This window comes from Lotus japonicus, chromosome 1 (assembly GCF_012489685.1).
Source record: "Lotus japonicus ecotype B-129 chromosome 1, LjGifu_v1.2".
In the NCBI taxonomy this organism is placed as follows: domain Eukaryota; kingdom Viridiplantae; phylum Streptophyta; class Magnoliopsida; order Fabales; family Fabaceae; genus Lotus; species Lotus japonicus.
Genome location: NC_080041.1, coordinates 22,354,365 through 22,375,901, shown reverse-complemented (window position 1 = coordinate 22,375,901; position 21,537 = coordinate 22,354,365). Strand labels below are relative to the sequence as shown.

Genomic DNA, 21,537 nt, shown 5'->3' with positions numbered 1-21,537 from the left:
AACCAATCAATACTTGGGTTTTTGAATTTTTTATTTTATTTTCCAGCAATCTGTTAAGTTTTGGACGGAAGTTGGACGAAAAACCAAAAGTGCAACGACAGGTATAGTTGGAGGACGTGTTTTGCTAATTTTGAAGTTTGGGGACGATTTTCGCAGGAAGGCAATAGTTGGGGGACCAAAAGTGCAATTAAGCCAAATTAATATGACATGGGTGTCTTGAATGTTTGTGCTCTGGGGTTATCATGGATGTTCATTGAAACTGAACACAGTTTTGTATAGATCGATCCCAAGTAATAAAAAAGTCTTTCCAAGGCTACCATCTCTATTTTCCCCCTTACTGTTTTTCTTAGTTCTTGTTTTTATGGAATCCTTGAAATTTGGAAATCATTTCTTAGACCTTAACTAATCTTGATAATTGATAAATATTGTCTGAGGCATGATTAAAATTCATGACCTTATGCATGCTGCCAGTCTCTATACAACTCTGTTGCATGAGTTGTTGGGAATTTTTGTCTTCTATTCAGCTCACTCTTCATCGGAGGTTGAGGATGCTATCGTTTGAGGACCTTCTCTTGATAGGTGTTTTTCGGCCAAGAGTTATTGATGGTTGGTTTGTCTTGCTCCTATGAGCCAAAAGTGGGTTTGGTGCTTGCAGATTCCTGGGAAGGCTAAATGTATTTGAAAATTTTCAATTTTGCATCGGTCTAAAACTAATTAGCATTGGTTAGGCTGACACTACCATCATTTTTTACGTCGACACTAATGACTAATGAACCAATGCTAATTAATATCGACTATTAAGTGAAATAAATATGATTTTTTAACGTTTTGCATTGTTTTGACCGACGTTAAATTAGACTCTTTTTTGCAATATGAAATGTGAGTGGAGTATGTAACAATGACCTTCATTTTGCTATCTAACCGGGACGGATGCACAATTTTTTTTTACAATATACCAATCATGTATTATATTATTAAGATATTAACTTTTATGTTGCCCCACCAATAGCAGATGTCTCTAGATTAAACAAATTTGTAACTTCATCTAATGAGTGTCGGTCATAGTGGTTAAAATGTCTATTTAAATCCTTAAGGCCGAGCGTTTGATCCTTAGGAGCCGTAGTATTAAGAATACTTTTGCCCTTTTTCTCGCTCGGGTCGTACAAGATTATCTAAAATAAAATATCTAACTTTTATTAATTTATTCATATTAAAAAATATACATAAATATGGTACGTAATTAGTGAAAATATAGATAAAGCCAAAAATTATATTTTTTAGTGAAAAAGCACATGATGCAAATAGGCTAAATGTTAGGCTAAAAATAAAAAAATTGACTATAGTTAAGCATTCTCCATTATCTTTTTCCCATGGTAACATGTTCCTCTAAATTCCTTTTCTTAGGTTGCCAACAAAGCCCAGCCTAGCAAAACCAAAATCCCCCAAGTGTGGAAAGTTTTCTAACTCCTCCAACTTTTGTGCATTTCAAAGAACCCAACACCTTACACGTATGCTTGTGGCGAAGTATCCTCCTCTCCATGTCTACCCCATAAGAGGGCATTTTCGTCAAGACAATTTTTTTTCTTCTTTTCCTCATAATTTTCATTAATCAATGATAATCAAAATCAAAGCTCTTCTCTGATCAGAAATTTTGTGGGACCTCAATTGTTTGTGTCACATTGTTGCTTTCATCCTTCTTCATTGTCAAGGTTTTACCTCAATGGGGTGAATGAATGTATGTGTATGATTTCTACCAAAGAGAAAAATGTTGCAAAGGGCAGCAAGCAATGCATATTCATGGTGGTGGGCTAGCCACATTAGAACAAAGCAGTCAAAATGGCTGGAAGAAAGCCTCCAAGGTACATTTCATATCATATCATATCATAGATAATGGTTCCTCAATTATCATAGGTATCAATTCTGAGTGGATTTTAGAATGACCAACATTCTCGTTTTTCTCGTGATTTCCAAAATTAATTATTCGGAAAATGTGGAAATTTTGTTGATTCATTCAAATATGGAAGGCAATCTACTTGCATAAACAAATTATACATCTTTTCCATCAAGATAATAATTTCCTTTTCTTATTCATGCACCATTTTCTGAGTTCTGTAAGGCACATTGATATATGACAATGTAACAAGACATATGGTAGAAATAATTGATGATTTGAATAGAGGAACATGATAGGAAGGTAAAAATTGGATGAAGTGTCAAAATAATATGTAAATCATATATACATTAGTGGCATTAAGGATGGTGTATGAATTGATTATGACTTTATGATTGCCAATTATACATTATGAAGTTCTCATCAGTATATTTTACTTTGAAAACTAACAGATATGGAGGATAAAGTGGCTGATACCCTTCAAATTCTGTGTGATGATGGGGACTCATTTGCCAAGAGGGCTGAAATGTATTATCAGAAGAGACCAGAGCTTGTAAATTTTGTGGAAGAAGCTTTCAGAGCATACAGAGCCTTGGCAGAGAGATATGATCATTTATCAAAGGAACTCCAAAGCGCCAATCGCACTATCGCGAGCGTCTTCCCCGACCAAGTTCCATGCCAAATTGATGATTATGATTATGATGAAGAAAGTGACACAGGAACAAATGCATCATCATCTCCAGACCCCAACCATCAAGCAAGAAAATCAGTGATTCCTAAAGTTCCCAAGATGCCACAGAAGGAGTTTAGAAATCCATCCATGTTGCTCTCTAGAAAGGGACCTCCTAAAAGGATTCCTAGTTCATCAAAACATTTTCTGAAATCTCCAAGTTCAGGTCTCACCAAGGATGCTGCGGTAGGCGAAATCGACAAGCTTCAGAAGGAAATTTTGGCACTGCAGACTGAGAAGGAGTTTGTGAGGAGTGTGTACGAACGTGCCTACGAAAAGTACTGGGAAATTGAAGACCAGATCACAGAAATGCAGAAAAATGTTTGCGGCTTGCAAGACGAGTATGGTGTTGGCACAGTCATAGATGATAACGATGCGCGAACCTTAATGGCAGCCACAGCTTTAAAATCATGCAAAGAGACCTTGAACAAGCTGCAAGAGATACAAGCACAGTCATCCGTAGAAGCTAAGGTGGAGTATGAGAGGGTTAAGAAGGCTCATGAGATGTTTGAAAATCTTAGAGACCAATTCATTTCTAAATATGTGAATCAACAAGAGCAAGATGGTGTGGAAAATTCTGATGAGAGCTCAAGCATTGAACAAAAGGGAATAGATGTTAAGATGGCTAATTTGGAGCCAGAGGAGCATGATATAGGCCTTTTGCGCGAAAAGATTAAAAAGAAGTTGGAGGAAGATTCGGGTAACACGCTCACGGTGTCTGAAATGGCTGAATGCATTGATGAGCTTGTGAGCAAGGTTGTTAACTTGGAAACTGCTATGTCTTCTCAGACTGGTATGGTAATCAGGTTGAGATCAGAAACAGATGAACTTCATACAAACATAAAAAAATTGGAAGAGGACAAGGAAATGCTCATAGAAGGTTCAGAAGTTACTAACAAGAAGCTAAAAGAATTGGAGGAGGAGTTGAAAAGAGTTAAGATTCTCAACCAAAGTGTCAGAACACAAGACAACAACCTCCTAACACATTTCACTGAAGCTAGCTACAATCTTGAGCACCTTTCTGGGAAGTTGAGTGACATGAAGCCAGATGTGGATGATGAGAATTTGGTACTTTACAAGAAGAAGAAAAGTGCTCCTAAACCGCGAAGGAAATCTGAAATACAAGGTGATAAATTGTCTTTTGATGATTCAGAAACCATGAAGGATAAGACAATGCAGGAAGATGATGGTGGTAAAAATGTGGATGATAACAAGTCCATTTTGACTCAGAAGCTGGTTCAACAGGACAAGGATGATGTATCTGACACAATGAGCAATCTTGACATGGAATCACAGGATTTAGAAGATGGTGAGGAAAATCAACCCAACTGGAGGCAGATGTTTATAAGTGGACTAGATGACAGAGAAAAGATTCTGCTGGATGAGTACACATCAGTTTTGATGAACTATAAAGATGTAAGGATGAAACTCAACGATGTCGAAAAGAAAAATCGGGACAGCATTTTTGAGTTAACACTTCAGGTAAGCAATGATCAATGTATAAAACTTACTTTTCTTACTAGTATAATTTATTTCAAGTTTTTAACAAGTCTGATATATAATTAGACATTGGTATAATGATTATGCAGTATCTTATTTTTCTATCTAGAAACATAAACAAAAAGAGAAACTCTGGAAATGTTAAATGTTCTCGTAATGATTTGTATGATTTTACTATTAGCAGTATGGTGATCAAATTTGGAAGTAGAGGACAAAAAATCCACTTGCATGAATGTTATTAAGGAATGCAAAGCTCCATTTATTTTTGAATGAGATTCTTAATTATACAATGTTAAGTAAAGGGAACTTGAGTGATATTTATAACATTGGAAAATGTTGGGTAGACACTCATATTAAGAAAGGAATAGAAGATAGAATTACTTTGTGGAGCTCACAACCAAACCCATCCAATTGTGTGTATGGTTCAACATGAAGGAAAATAAGAATTTCTCCTTAAATATGGTTTAGTTTCATTATATATTCAACATTTAAAAAATGGCCTCTACTCCTACACACTAACATAGAAATTCCCCCGCAGCTAAGAGAACTGAAGAATGCTCTTTTCTCAAAGGACAAAGAGATACACTTTTTACATCAGAAGCTGAGCTCTCCATACATGAATCCTGATGAAAGTCCTTACACCATGACCACAGAATACAAATACACACCACACGAAGCGCTTCTCCGAAAAGAAGCTCAAGGATCAAACATGCAGGACACAGAAATTTCATCTCTAAATTTAGATGCAAATGCAATGATCAACACCCCTTTTGCAGAAAAAAACATTGAAACTGAAAGCACAAGAAATGTTGACATACCAAGCTTAAACAAGAGCCTGGAGAAGCTGATGAAAGACCAGGACAAGCGTGAAGACCTCTCAAACATGGAAAAGAAGTTCCGTTCCGACATCGACGACCTCCTTGAAGAGAATCTAGAGTTCTGGTTGAGGTTCAGCACCTCAGTTCATCAGATTCAGAAGTTCCAAAACTCCATCCAGGACTTAAAACAAGAGCTGAAGGCAATAAAGGAGAAAAATGGGCCAGAAGGGCATTCACATTCAAGACACCAAACTGTACAATCTCAACTCAGGCCAATTTTCAGACACTTAAGAGAAATCAGAACTGAGTTATCACTTTGGCTTGAACACAATTCAGTGTTGCGGCATGAACTTCAAGGTAGGTACTCATCCTTGTGCAACATCCAAGATGAAATTGCAAGGGCAGGGAACACAGAATCTGGTGATGAGAAAGAAGAGATAATAAGTGGATACCAAGCTGCAAAGTTTCAAGGAGAGATTCTCAACATGAAACAAGAGAACAGCAAGGTTGCAAGTGAATTGCAAGCAGGTTTAAGCCTTGTGAGGGGGATGAAAGATGATGTTGAGAACACACTAGATGAGCTAGATCAAGCAATTGGGATTAGTAGTAACAATCATGGTAGCACAAAAAACCCATCAAGAGGTGGTAGAATACCCTTGAGGTCTTTCTTGTTTGGAGTCAAGTTGAAGAGGCAAAGGCACCAATCACTATTTGCTTGTGTCAATCCAGCATTGAATAGACAAGACAGTGTTAATGATCAAGGAGAGGGGAATAATGCCCCAATATAGAGCAACTTCTTCCACTTCCTTTCTGTGAAGTGCTTGAAAACTCTCAATTATGTTTGTAATAGTATGATTCTGACAATGTATAGAACTTGAAAGTTACTATGCTGTTTTAGTTTCAAGATTTGCGTTGCTTCTAATTGCAAAACTGAGCCAAATGCTCTGGCATATACAATTCTTTCCTTATAATGCTAGTGATTTGTTTGAATATAAACATATTTCTAAAGCAAATAATTTATTTATATGCCTGGAATGAGCGTGTAGTGTAATGAATCGGCTAAAACATTAGTTTAAGGTTTAAAAGTTCAACCTGTGATTGAACTGTAGTTAATCGGTGTTAGTTTAAGAATATCTATATCTATATCTATATTTATTTATTTATCTACTATCTATCTATATAATAATATACTAAAAGAATGTTTTTTTTCCTAGAATGTTCTGCCATGTGGGCTGTGGGCACGGTTTTGGCTTCGGTGGGACAGTTGAAAACTGTCCCATGGTGGTTCAGTTTAAGATTAAATAATTTAGATGGTTGTTCAGTTGAAAACTGTCCCATTTGATATAATAATTTAAAATTAGATGGTTAAGATTAAATGTATTAAAACTTGAATATACTAAAATATCCTTTTGTCTAATTTCAATCCATCATCGTCTTCAACAGCCCGTCCCCGTGTTACCGGCACTTTGCCGCCGCCGCCCTCACCGGCACTCCGACGCTGCTACTTCGGCCACAGATTCCGCCTTCAAGCTTTCAATCTCACTTCCGCTTCCACTTCTAATGTCGTGGAGGCTCGTTCTCCTCCTCCCAGCCAGAACCACGCACCGTCGCCCCTCGCCGTAGAAGCCACGGTTCGAACCACCGCCGAGAAGCTCAACCTCCATCTCCCTCTTGATCTAACACTCTCCCAGGTGAGCCTTCTCAAATCGCACAGAATCACCACCTCAAATCAGAGACCCAAACAGAAACTTAATCCTAGAAAACGCATTGAATGAAAGGGGGAGGCTCACGGTGGAATCGCTCTGGTTCGTCTTCACCTCCTTCTTCATCCCTCCCGCTTCATCGCAGTGCTTCTTCTTCATCCCTCGATCTGAATCTCCAAGATTCAATTTTTCCCCAATTGATGAGATTCTGACGATTGCTACAAAGAAAACAGGGACATGATGAATCTGGCATAATTTTCCCGAAACCTCTTCCTAGCGGTGGTGGCGGCGGTACGACGGCGAAAAAGGAGACTGTTGCGGAAACTGTTGTCGGCATCGCCGCCGCTAAGTTCAGCCACCGTCATGGAAGCAGTGTAGCGTTGAACGGAAGTGGTGAATTAGTGATAGAAGGAGAAAGATGGAAAATTTTGAGGAATGAAGGATATTTTGGTCTCTTCACCATATAAATGCAACTGAACCATGGTGGTTCAGTTTGAAACACACCCACCGAAGCCTTCGTCCTGTGGCACCCCCATATCATCTAAATTCCCTCCAAAACAAAAACCAATAACACATTTTTTTGGCACATAGGAAAATATAGGTCACGAAAATATATAACACATTTTTTTGAATCTAATTAATTGGTTACACTCTTTTAAAAAAATTCAAAATAGGAAATATATACTCATTAGTTAATAAAAAACCCTATATATAATATAATCCTTAAAAATAATTAAATCACATTTTTTAAATCTAATTAATTGATTACACTTAAAAAATCAAAATAGGAAATATATACCCATTATTTAATCAAAAAACCCTATATATATAAAAATATAATTCTTAAAAATAATTAAGTCAGGCAGCAAATAATAATCTAATTAATTGATTACACTTTTTTCCTGCAACTTTAAATTTCTCGAGTGCCAAACTCTAAACAGCTCATAGCACTGTAAAAAACGTGAAAAAAAAAAAAGGTTCCAGACATTCAACACATAAGAATATACAAAGTGATAAAATTAACCATAGTAAAATCATGCAGCTTGAAATTACACAACTGTTTTTTTTCCTTTCAAGCAAAGTTCAATTGTTTAAGGCCATAATTGCGGTGAAATAACTTTCTAATGACACAAATTCATTTCATCAGCTTGAAATTACACAGCAATGGAAATGATTTCTTAAACTACATAAAACAAGTTCAACCTGAAATAAGTGAAATTACACAACACAAACTAAAATGTGAGTGATGAACACTAGATAAAGTAAAACAGTGGATAAAAAAACAAATTTAACAGTGACTTTACTGGAGCAAAGACCAAATAAAATAATGAAGACCAACTTACAATTTTAAACTGTGCTTTCATTTGATTATACTCTTCATCCCTTGCAGCTAATTCTGCTTGCTTTGTCTCTTCTATCCTTTTGAAGATATCAAGTACCTTCAGGAGAAAAAAGAAAGAGAAAACTCAAAACAATGAAGAATGAGATCAATTGAACTGAAAGGAAAGATGAGACTAAAGTTAAAACCTTTTTTCCTTCGGGTGCTTTATCAATTTCCTCGAGAATCTCGATCGCTGTCTCCAGATTCTTTGGATCAAAGCCAGCAGCAGATGTTCTTGGGTGATATTGTGTAATTGAGATGGAAGAGAAAATTAAGTGTGATGAATCAAAACTCCGATAACATTTGACACAATATCAATCAATAATTTATCTTAGCCTTAACATTGAATTTTTAAAACAAAATTCACAGCCTTAATACAAAGATACTGATGACCATCTTTTAGTCTTGTTTTTAAGGTCATTTCTTAGTTAGTTTTGAGTCTTTTTCTTGTGTCTCATATAGCGTTTCATGCATTCTCACGTATTTTTATTTTTGTTTGTGTTTTTATTTCGTTTTGGTAATTTCATAGTTTTATAAGGACTTTTATTGCATTTAAGTTAAGTTTAAGGGTCTTATGTAGTTTCCACTTATTTTGGGAGCCTTTGTGAAAATTAACCTTTGAGTTAAGGCTTGAAGGAGACATTGAAGTGGAGTTAAGTTGGAGTTGAAGGGGTTTTCAGGCATGCATGTGGCGCTCAAGCGCCCCTAATTGGCGCATGAGCGCCAATTCAACAGAAGCTTTTGACTGGCAATTTTGAAGGCTGGCGCTCGAGCACCCCTGTCTAGCGCTCGAGCGCCAGTGTGGACATACACTTTTTGTTTTAGGCTTGAGCAATTGGCGCTCAAGCATGCTATTCTAGCGCTTGAGCGCCCAGTCTTGCCCATTTTATCTATAAATAAGATTTTGTCATTTATTTTGAGAGACACTTGTCATATTTGATATTTTGGCTAAGTTTAGAAGCTGAGGAGCAACTTGGGGCTTGTAGGAAGCTTCCACTTTGTAATTTTCAGGTTCATTTTCATTATTCTTGTATGAATTCTCTAGCCCTTATTGGCTAGTCTTTTCATTAATTTGGATTTAAGAGAATCTATGAAGTTCTAGTTGTTAATCATTTCTCTGTGCATGAGTTATTGTTTCTATATTTGGGTTTCAATTCTGAAATTTATGATTAGCTTGAGTGCACACTTGCTAAATGCTAAACTAAAATCAGAACGAAAGTTGTATTCTAGTTTAGGGAACTGAATTGAAATTAATCATTCCATGCTTGCTGCTAGGAATAGAGGAAGGGTTGAGTTTTGTTGGCTTGATTATGTATGCTTAAAGCCTCAAATGAATGATTAAGTACGCAAGGAATTGAGCTTAACTTTTAATTTGCGAGAATTGCTTATGTGAGACATCAATAAGTAATTGGATAGGCTATAGTAACAAAGATAGGTACAAGGTTTCACATGCATAGGAAATGTTTATTACTAGAATGGAATAGATGATCGACAACCCAAAGCGCATTTACATTTGATATTTCTCACGTTTCCACAATTGCTAATTTGACAACATTTTGTCACAAACAATCAACATTGAAATCAGAATTTTATTGCTTTTCAAACTCACAAGCTTCAAGCTTAAATTAACGATTTTCTCTCAATTCCATGTGGTTCGATATTTTAAAATCGGGTAAATTTTGTACCCTTGTAGATTGACCAACAGATACTATCTTCATTAATTTAACAAGACCATTAGAATAACATTTACAATTCAAAAGTAAAGTGAATTTCATTTTTAAAATTTAAAAAATCTTAATTTTTTTTATCTATTTAAATAAGTAAAAATTTATGGTGAATATATACGCAATGTGAAAATATTGAAAATATGACATAGTCTTTACAAACCCAAACAAAAATATAAATTTTGGATGTATATTTAAAATATTTCAAATAAATACATTGGCTACAAAAAGTTAAAAAGAAAAACTGTAATATAACACAAGTCATCCATGCCTTGCACTTGTAATTCCACTAGTTATACACTAACCAACTTTTTCAGCTTTTCTTTTGGAAAAAAAAAATCCGACCTTTTTCTTTTCAAAGTCTAGGTGTTATCACTTACCCTTATCAAGGCCGGCCCAACACTAAGTGAGGCCTAAAGCAAAACTCTAAAGTGAGATCTTTTTGACTTGGTATTAATGCTTGGTATTTTGATGCCTTTTTTACTTAGTTAAAAACAATTGAGACCTTTTTTACTTAGTAATTTTTTTTATAGGCCTACAGCTCTTGCTTGAGTTATTTTACTCTTGGGCCAGCCCTGACCCTTATACCCTTTCCATTTTCTCATTTCTTCTTCCCCACTGTTAACTTTTAAGTGCTCCATTTTCTTCCTGATCAAAATGTTGCCCTCAGTTTTCTTCCTCCATTGAACTAGTTTTCACAAATCATAGTTCTTGACTAATGAATGAAAATATACATTTGCAGAACACCTGAGACCTTCAATTTCACCAAAAAATTGGCAGAACCTAAAATAAGCATGTAATACAAATACTCATTTATTTTCTTTTATATATATATCTAACATGAGATATATCATATGAGAAAAATAATTTTATATGAGAATGTAAGAATAAATCATGACTGTTAGATCTAATCATGAATGATCATGATTTAAACAATTTAGTTAGTCACATGCCTGGTTATTAAACTATAGTTTTAACTCTTACGAGTTTACAATCCTAGATAATCAAAATAAGTTACATCCTAGGTACGCTATCTTTTTTATAAATGCGGTTAAATTCGATAAGCTCAAGTAAACTTGCGAGTTTAATTCTGAGTTCACGAGTTTAGCAAATAATAGAGAAAAATCATTTATTTATCAAATTTACAATATTTCATGACAAAGTCTTTGCTATACTAGTTTTACTCTTCATAAATCAATCTCTCTGTGTCTTTTTTCCTATTTTCTCTAATATTTCTTTGTTCATGTGCGTGGTTGCAACAATTCTAATATAGTCCACAAACCTTGAATTTGAATTTGAATTTTTATGTTATATAAACTCTTGTTAGTTTCGAGTTCACGAATTTTTCCTATGAATTTATATTTAGTCATTTTATGCATGATCTTAGTTGTTCTTAGGCTTAAATAAGTTTTTGATCCCTATACTTTATCTCACTTTTGACATTGGTCCCTCGTCGGAGTAAATATGGACAATCATCCCTAACCTTTGCTGAAACGGTTGTTTTGCTCCCTCCACAGATTTAGGTCAACGCCGAAGCTCAGGTGGCCCATGTGGCATGGTCACGTGGGATTAATGAGGCCAAGTGGAATTTTTTTAAAAAAAAAGCTAAAACTTAGAAACAAAGATCTGAACTTAGAAACTTATCTCTAAAATCCTAGAAGTTTTTTCCATTTGTAACCAAAAAAAAAATCCCAGAAGTTCAAAAATTAGAAACAAACACTATGAATCATTGCATACTGTGATCAAAACTAATAGCTTGGATCTCTTACAGAACATCATTAAAATTGAAATATGAACTCAAACAATCAACATTGTGCATTTACTGCTATGATTCATCTTCAAAATTCAAAACCCACTTTTCAAACAAGATCCACTCTTCAAAATCCCGTAAGATCAATATTAAGCATAAGAGCGGAAGAGGAAAACCAGTGAGAGTGAAGTTACCAGTGACATGTGGCATGACTACAGTCCTCCTTCCTTTTCTTCGTCCTTACTCTCTTCCTCGTGTGCCCAAAACCTCCATCTCCAAACTTCTCCGAGAGAAAACACATAGAGAAAAATTCCCCACCGTACCCATCGCAACCCCCACCCACCGCAACCCCACCCCTGCCCACCGCAATCCATAAATCGCAACCCCCACCCAAACGATTTTAAAAATCATTCAACGAACTTGATACTTCCATAATTGTGAAAAGTTTTCTATGACACAATTCAACCCTTATCTTATTTCAAAATTCAAAATCAATATGTTATCACTCTTGACCATTTTCATCTTCACTACTTCAATATTTTGTAAAACGTTTTCTAATACACAATTCAACCTCATTCTTATGTCCCTTTATTTTATTTCAAGATTAATATTTTATCACTCATATCCATCTTCATCTTCACTAGAACAAGCTGATCATCATCATCTTGAAAAACAAGAGCAAACATATTATCTTCATAAACCAAGAAACCGCTCATCCCCCCTTGAGCTCCTCCTACTTTCCACTCCCATTCCTGGAATCTAACAAAAACCCAGAAACCCAAATTGAACAACATCTCATGAAACCAACCCTAAACCAAGACAATAAGCCATGAAAACAACAAATTAAATAACCCTTTCCACTCAACACTATTCTCAGATTTGATGGTCGGTGTCGCATCTGCTTGTGAGTGGCTTCATTGTGAACCCCTCCGGCATCTATGGCAGACGTCCTTTCAAGAAAGAACACTACCACCACCTTTATGTGGTACCCGACCATGGAACCTGCGCAAAGGTCTACTACACTTGGAACATTTGATGAACGGAATTTTTTAGGGACCAAATTAGATGCATACGTGGACTGGTAATTGGTTACAAAAATATCCATGTAAGTTTTATGACGTTACAAGGAGTATTTTAAAACAAAAATTTCCTAAGATGAAAGGATATAAAAAAATTACAGGAGCATCCATTTGATATACCAGGGAATAAGTCAAGGACTAAAAATATATAATATGAAAGATAGTTCAAGTGGTTAGAGTTATGTGACATTATAGGTTGTAGAATTAAAGATCTAGGAATCAATCCCTGACGTGTGTAATATATCTTTCTGATGTACTAAAAACAAAGAAATTATGATATGCAGTTATCATTACTAAAAAAAAATTATTTTTTTTTCTCGTATTTCATTTGGCTTTTGTTCTCGCCAAGAACATAGAATCAAGGCATAGTGCCAAGAGTGTGTGGAATGTGATCGGAGATCTTAGAAAGATGAGCTCTTAACCGCTTAGAGAGAGAAAATATAACTGAATTTCAATATTGTTATTGTCAAATGAGCTAAGAGTCCCTTACAATTGGTAACCGTCCCCTATTTATAGATTTGGGGTTGGGCCTTCGCTCCTTTAATCTGCCTAAATGGGCCGGTTGGGCCTTGGGGAGAGCGGCCCAAGGTCCAGGCATGTTCCGCGCCTAAGGCTGAGTCCCCTGGGGTCTCGCCCAGTCCACAAGTCCACAAGACACCGAGCTCGAAGCATGAGAGCTAAGTGTGTCTTTAAACAGAAGAAACCAAGGCGAGGACTATGAAAGACTAAACAATGATAAAACCTAAAGTTTTTAACAACATGATAAAACAATTGCCAACATGGTTGGAAGAACAAAGTCAAAAATCTTCGTATTCTAGACTTTTCGCTGCACCATCCCTTCCCTAGGCAAACTGAGTCCACAAGCAGTCCTAGGGCGATGGTACTTGACCTGCTCGCCTTGCCAGCACCGCGCACGTGCTCTAAATCATGAGACTTTGACGGGTTTCGTGCGTTCGCCACGCGTTGCGCCCTGAAGTAGTTTTAAAGTCAGCAAATCCACTGAATCTCAACTGCCACTTTCGAAATGTCTTTTCAGATCGTTTCAGAACCTATCAGTTTGAATTTGAGCCAATCAACGTCCACGGTTACAGCTTTTCTCTTAATGCATCCTTCCCACTCCCCAAAATCTCGCAACCACTCTTACGTCTTTTCCTGACGTCATGGGGCACGATCCCCCCCTTCATGCCCCTACCCTTGACACGTTACCTCCCGCTTCTAGAACCATCCCTTCATAAATCCTAACCTTCTCAAAAAGCTCAAACCTTTAGTCTTCTACTTTTGCTCCATTCCAATTGCCATTGTGACCTTAACACTTCACCATTTTCCTGTAAAGATGCCGAAACGTCAGACCAAGAACTCCAATCGTGACGTTACCGTCGCTACTCCCCCTCGGTATGTTCCTCCTCCGGGGGGCGCTCCTCTTGAAGAAAAAGACATTGCTTATTTCCGGATAAAAACCTGGGAATCCCTGAAGGCCCCTATTCAGGTAGCTCTTCCCGACGGAACAATGCCCAATCAGCGATCCAACATAGAGCAGGAATCGTCCATTTGGGAGATTTCCTCGAAATCTAGTGGATTCTGCCACGAAAAGCCCCTTGACAGTCTCATGCGCTTTAGCGCTTGTTCGCCCACTGAACGCCCTTGGCTTCACCCCTCGGATCGCTTCGTGGGTGCCCCTCACTTCTTCTATACCTACGAGTATATGTTCACAAGCTTGAGAATCAAATTTCCCTTTTCCCCCTTCATTTGTTCAGTTCTCCATAGCATTAACGTTGCCCCTAGCCAACTTCATCCCAACAGCTGGGCCTTCTTGCGTTGCTTCGAAATTCTGTGTGACGCAATTCAGCAAGAGCCTGAACCTTCCCAATTCTTCTACTTCTACCACGTGTTTGTCCAGCCCCCTTCCCCGCGTAGTTGGGTTGCTCTGGAAGCCAGGACCGGTCGGCAGCGTTTCAACCCCTTTTGGCCCAACATTACTGTCGACATGACTCGGAAGTTCTTCAAAGTTGTGGTTTCCCATGAATATCCAGAGGTTTTTACTCATAGAGACGGGGTTGCCCGATTCCCGTTTTACTGGATCCGAGAAGTACACCAGGTGATAGACCCACCCGAGGACTCCTTGACTTCTGTTAATAAAGCAGTTATCAGCTTCTTAGCCAAACTTCCGGTTTCGGATTGTGCCCGCGTGATTGGTGAACTTTTCCTCCTTTCTTCTACTTTACGTTTTTTTATTTTTTTAATTTTTTACCTACCTCACCCTCGCTCTTTTATCCCAGGAGAAATGCACAAAGTCAGTGGGGAAATCTTAGGTTTGTTCAAGAATCAGAAAAAAATTTCCTTTCCTCCCCGAGTAAATCTGAACGGTGACAAGGCATCCATGCCGAAAATCCAGGCGGGCGAGAAGCGACCTCTTGGCGAGGAATCTCATCGGCCTTCCCTCAAAAAGCTACAGCCTTCCAACAGCTTAACCCGCCCTGGAAAATCTTCGCGGGTGATGCCGATTCCCCCTCCAAATTCTCAAAGTAAATCCGTGGATAGGGCCTGCTCCCAGCCAACAGTTGTCCCGCCGTCCCTTGGTCAAGGCGCGGCATTGGCCGGCGAAACTCCTCTGCCGCCGCCGAATGCTCCCTCTTCGAGCTCTGAGAGTCGAGGGCTGCTATACTCCATATCCCTTTCGCCTGCCCAGGTGGCTAAGATGAATGAGAGTGTTCAAGAGCACGGATTAGGCAGCGTGTCCGAAGGCGCGTTGGCGACAGTTCTCCACGCTTTTCACTGCTATAGTCACTCCGCCCGAGACGCTGACGCGCTGCGATCTGAGGTATCTCGCCTCCACACCCTCAACGCCCAACTTGCCAAGGAACGTGAGGCACTCACTGCTCAGCTGTTCGCCAAGGAGACTTCCTTTTCCAAAGAGCTAAACGAGCAGTCCTCCCGTGCTGAAGTCAGGTCGGAGTTCCGTGATAGGAAGATTTCTGAATTGGAGAGGAAACTTTCCGAACTGCAGCAGGAGGTGCGTCTGGAATCAAATGCGAGGGCAGATCTATTACCTTCGATGGACGCTGACCTTGAAAATCTCCGCTTTGAGCTGGCAAGGAAAGACAATGAATTGGCGAGGAAAGGTGATGAGCTGGCGAAGAAGGACGAGGAACTGGCAAAGAAAGACGAGGCCTTGTCCCTGGCGAAGCCCCTGGCCCCTTTCGACGCAGAAGCTTTAGAGGCGAAAATCAGGTCCGAAGCTGTTACCGCTGCCCTCTTCGAACGCAACCGAGGTATTTTCCTCGCCAAGGCTCAAATCGAGCATCTCCATCCTCGGATTGATCTAAGCCAGATGGGGGCGTTCAGAAAGGTTACTCCTGCAGGGCTAATTGGGAACCCCGACCCTCCAGACTTCTCTGCCGAGCATTTTCTATCAAACGAAGATGTAGAACGACCATGAAAATGTTAATAACTTTTGTTGTATTAATGCCCCATCCTCTTACTTTTTGAATGAGAATCTTTCGCGCTCTTCTCTCTTCCTCTTTTTTTTTTAACTGCCTTGAACACGTTCCTTAAATCCAACACGTTCCTCAAATCCCAACAGTTTATCGCTGACCACCGTCCTTGGGCATTTAAGCCTTTCAACACAAATTGCACCTCCTTTCAAGGCAAACTCCTCGTAAAACTACTTCATTATTAACTCTCCGGAGATAAAACTGAAGCTATAAATGGAGTCTAACCGCCGAGTATAGCTCATATCTCCTCATCTTCCTGAAACATTAAACTCCATCTTTCTTTCAAACATCAAACGCCACAGGAAATGGCATGCTACATCGCTTGTTTGGAAGAGCTCAGGAAAAAAGCTTTTGATGAAGATCTCTTCATCAACATCAGGCATCCAAAAGATCCCAATGTCTACGACTTGACCAACAAACTGTTGGGAATGGATCTGAGCCCTGAAATGGACGCCATCCTCCGGGATTTTCTCTCCTTCGTGGAAGAGATTCAAGAGCTCTGCCAGCGAGAGCTGGATCTGCTGGAGGAGAAGGAAACGGTGATAACAGCTCTGGAGGCGGTAGAAGAAGGTCCTGAGAAGGAGGAGTTAAGCCGGAAACTCTGTAACTTGGGGTACAGGCAACACCGGTTGGAGCTCGAGAGAACAGAGCAGCGCAAAGAATGTAGGAGAATGAAGAGAGACCTTCCCTTCTAAATGTACTAAGTCGAGTATTTGAATAAGAGTTTGAGTCCCGAATTGTTTTGTCGTGCACTAATAAGATCATGCGAGCAAACAAATAATTGAGTTAGGAAATCATATCGACGCAAATAAATAAATGAAGGAAGAAATGAATATTTAAATGAACAAAAGGTAACTATGCGGGCGAGGCGAGCGGCCCGCGACTTATCGCCGCCTTTTGTTCGTCGTCATGTAGCACGTGTTATCAGCGCTAGCCTCCCGGTTCCGTGTGAGTAATTTTTCGAGAATGTGCTACACATAACTAGGACTTTCGCTCGGTATTTTACCAAGGCTTTCGTTCGCACCAATATTTCCCGTAAGATCAGGTGCGGCCCCTCTAGCATTATTAGGTGGGGACTTACAACGCTTGGGGCCCAATGGCCATATGGGTTTACCCAGACTTTTAGCCTAGTTAAAAGTGCTTCCCTCGTTTCAGGAAGACTTGACTCGCCCAAATTTCGGGGAGGTTCTTCGGATAAGGAGCTTTATTCACGCACGCCGCCAACCAGTGGCAACGGGAAGCTCATCCGCACACGTCGCCTGCATGGGCTACGGTCAGCGCCGAACTTTCTGGAGCGATCCCCAGACATCAAGGTCGTGTTGGGATTGCCACCTTCAGGGAGTTTTTCCGACCGGGCTGCCGTCTCAGTTCGATAGCTAGGAGTATTGCTAAGAATATCATTTTGTATTTGATTTGTTTAAATTTTTACACCGGGGGATGCCTCGTTAAAAAACTCACGTGTCGGAGAAAAAGAGTGCATCTTTATTTTTAGTCCTAACTTTCTGGCTGCTTCCTTGATTAGAGTATTACACCTAGCACCTCATTCTCGTCGCCCAACTCAACTTTCTCGCCGTAGGAGGAAGGGAACCATTGTTGCTCATCTTCACTCTCGGCGTACCTTGGCTTCTTCCTACTGCCCACTGACTGTTCGTATCCTCTTGTATCCCGGCGACTTTCACACCGTTTGTTCTTTCTATTAGCTTTCCCAAAGAGCTGGTCCAATGTAGGTGGCCCCCTGGGAGAGGTTCCTCCTTGTTCTCCGCCAAGCAAATCGATGTTGTCTTTTACCAGCGTACTCAAGCGTCGCTCTTGCTCCATGGTACTCTTTCCCTTATCTCGCCCTTTTACCTTCTTTCCTCTGTCCAACTTTTAGCCGACCTGCCCTTCTAACTCGCCCGCGAAGTCTTGGTATTGCGCCGCTGGATGTCCCTGCTCGCCCTCAGTCCCTCGGTTCTCGTGACTCCTGTGTCCACCATTATCCTTCTCTCGGCCGTACAAGTTAAGGTTACGGTCGCGACATTTCTTCACTCCTCCCTGATCTATTGTTATCCTTCCCACCCGTCCGCAGGGTAGCGGGTATTTCATCACGAGGTGAGCTGAGGATATAACTGCACGAAGGCGATTCAAAGTGTGCCGCCCTATAATGACATTATGAGCTGCCGCAACCCGCAAGACCAAGTACCTTATATTCAGGAGTTTGGAATCCTCGCCTACTCCAAAAACCGTGTCCAGTTCCACGTAACCGCGCACTTGAACTTGCTTTCCTGAGAATCCCACCAAATTCCCTGTGTATGGCCTTAGGTCTTCATCCCCCAGTCCCAGCTGCTCGAATGCATTCCCGTAGATTATATCGGCTAAGCTACCTTGGTCCAACAACACCCTCCTCATGTTGAAACCCCTGATTCTTACCATTACCACTAAGGGATCGTCTGTATGGGTCTCGACTCCTTCAAAATCTGCGGACGACACTATTATGTCTGAGTGGTTGTCCTCGAACCAAGCCGAGCAGACTTCCATCGACGGTGTTTCCCCTGTTAGTTTTTGCCCCCTTATCGATGTACCGCCGTGGCCCCTGTGGCCCCCAACAATGATCACGTTAGCCGTTTCCACAGTTCCTTCGTCCTCGCCGCTTTTGACTTCCTCAGCTTCCTTTCTCTTCGCCTCCCACGGTTGTCTCGCCTTGATTAGCCGCTTGATTTGACCCTTGAGTGTAAAACAGTCGGTGGTGTCGTGGCCTTCCAAGTTGTGGTATTCACACCATTTGAGCCTATTCCTCACTTCGCGTCCTAACTTCGTGCTGCACTTTCCTTCCTTGCTTACGTCCTCGACTCCCGCTTCTAAGAGCGACTTTGTTAGCTCCTTACCTGTGTCCCTTCAGCCTCATTCGCCAGTTCGCCTCAACTGTTCGGCGAGATCACCGACTGAGTTGCTCTCCCTTGCCTTTCTTAACAGGTCGATTAGCTTTTTTAGACCTTCGCTCACGATTTGCTTTCTCCTCCTGTATCCGTTCTCTCGCCAGCTCTATGCTCGCCGCCCTCTCTTGCTTCCTTTTGTGCGCTTCAATTCCTTCTTCGAGGATGTAGTCTTGCGCTCTGGCACAGACTTCTATCATTGAAGTTGCCAGTTCCCTGCTTAGCTCACGCTTAAACTTTCCCCAGGATAAACCACCTTTGAAAGCGCACACGCACATGTGTGGCTCGAGCTCTTCAAACCTTGCGGACGCGGCACTATATCGTTTCGTATATTGTTCCAAGGTTTCACTGCCGAAGGTGATAGTAACTCAACTGTTCCTGAAGACACTCATTTTGTAAACGCAAGTCTTTGCTTAAAGCACGGCGTGCCTCTGCGCGGCGGTGCCGATTCAACCTCGCAGTGCGCGGGGAAGAGATGTAGCTTTGTTCCAGCTCCTTGCCTTGTTGTTGTCGAGAAGGCTCCATCGGGCTTTGTTGACTGGCCGAGAATTCTACCACACAAACTCACGCAAATTCTTGCAGAAAATCTAACTTCTCCCAATCAAATTGTGGATCGCGCAGGATTTGTATCACAATCTTCCAAGAAAAACTGCAAGAAGACGAGCTTCACGCAACTGAATCACGTTTCACGTAGTCCGGGAATTGAAATCTACCGCTCCCGACAGACGACGCCAAATGTTCTCGCCAAGAACATAGAATCAAGGCATAGTGCCAAGAGTGTGTGGAATGTGATCGGAGATCTTAGAGAGATGAGCTCTTAACCGCTTAGAGAGAGAAAATATAACTGAATTTCAATATTGTTATTGCCAAATGAGCTAAGAGTCCCTTACAATTGGTAACCGTCCCCTATTTATAGATTTGGGGTTGGGCCTTCGCTCCTTTAATCTGCCTAAATGGGCCGGTTGGGCCTTGGGGAGAGCGGCCCAAGGTCCAGGCATGTTCCGCGCCTAAGGCTGAGTCCCCTGGGCGAGGAACCCTGGGGTCTCGCCCAGTCCAGCATTTTTTCATAGGCAAATGTTAGTTATTAGAAATGTTAGTAAATTAATCTCTCCTCCGGGTTCGAACTCAGGACCCGTCACCCTTTACCTCACTCAACCTTATGTCCCTAGCTCTTACCACTTAACATATCCTTCAGAGACTCGTATTTCATTTGGTATGTTAAAACTAAATTAAACAAAATAATTGATAAACTTTCATAACTGAAAGATTGAAATTAAATGTCTTTATTTATGTACATAATATCACTAGATCAACATTAATATCATGATTCAAGTCAACTTTACAAACTGCAATGACATTAAATATTCTTATTTATGGACATAATATATATCATTATGATGTGCATTTAATATCATTTTTCAAATCAACTTTACTAAATATATAATCAATATTATTAAGTGCATTTTTAATTATTAACTGAAGTAGTAATTCATTTTCTTTTGAAAAAAAAAAGTAATAATTAATACAAGCATTGAATTTTTTTTACTGAAATATGTTTTTGAACATATATGGAAATTTCTTTTAATGATTAATATTATCACAAAATTTGAAGAGTGAGTGAAATTAAGGTTATTAATTACCATAATCAATTCAAGCATATCCAATTTAGACAAAAACGTGGATAATGATGAATAAGGTAATTATGACTAGTGTGAAACGTTTGATGTTGAGTTTTTCTCATTTTATTGATAGAAAAATAAAAATTGATGTAGATCATAAGACCCCCTATAAATAAACATCGTGGGTTTAGGTCTCATCACATCTTTTCACAGTGTAATGCACTCTATTCCCATCTTTCATTTTTCTTTTTCCCTTTCTCTAATTTTTATTCTCTGCTAACACTAAAAAACTTGAAACCATCTTTTGCAGGGTTTCTGAAGAGAAGTGTAAGATGAGGAGGTCTAGAGAAGCTCAAAGAAGAAGACAGGAACCTAAACTCACTGTGACCAGGATCACTACTTTGAGATATATGGAGTGCAAAAAGAATCAATCTACTAATCCTAGAGGACATGTTATAGAATGCCAGGAATTCATCATGCAAAGGGGGTCAAAAGGAGATGATGCTCTAATTTGTGTTACATGCAATTGCCAAAGGAAGTGCCACCGGAAAGAGATTCAGACTGAAGTCGTGAGTATCCAGGGTGAATGCAGCTGTACTTCAGAACCATCAACTAGTGGACGGCCTTAAGGATTGTTAAAAGCATCTGAACCATCATAGTTATGCACCCGTGCTATATTGCCTTTTGCCATGTTTACTATTTTGTTTTGACTTTGGACATTGTTTTTGCTTAGTTGCTTTGAATTCCCCATCCTCATGACTGAAGTCATGAGGAGTCATGAGGATCAATGGTGAATGCAATTGTACTTCAGAATTACCATGAACAAGTGGACTTTAAGGAATGTTTTCTGCATCTGAACAATCATATTTATGCACCCATGTTATATTGTCTTTTGCCATGTTCACTATTTCTTTTGAGTTTGGACATTGTTTTTGCTTA

The 21,537-nt window shown here is 39.7% G+C and overlaps 1 protein-coding gene across 1 annotated transcript; it reads left to right on the top strand.

The window, feature by feature from the left end:
* The first annotated feature begins 1,534 nt into the window (after window positions 1-1,534).
* LOC130734139 (protein NETWORKED 2A-like) lies at window positions 1,535-5,903 on the top strand. The gene is made up of 3 exons (XM_057586465.1): window positions 1,535-1,859; window positions 2,344-4,103; window positions 4,660-5,903. Exons 1-3 carry the CDS (start codon window positions 1,766-1,768, stop codon window positions 5,725-5,727), a joined length of 2,922 nt encoding a protein of 973 aa, XP_057442448.1. The 5' UTR covers window positions 1,535-1,765; the 3' UTR covers window positions 5,728-5,903.
* Window positions 5,904-21,537: the final 15,634 nt, after the last annotated feature.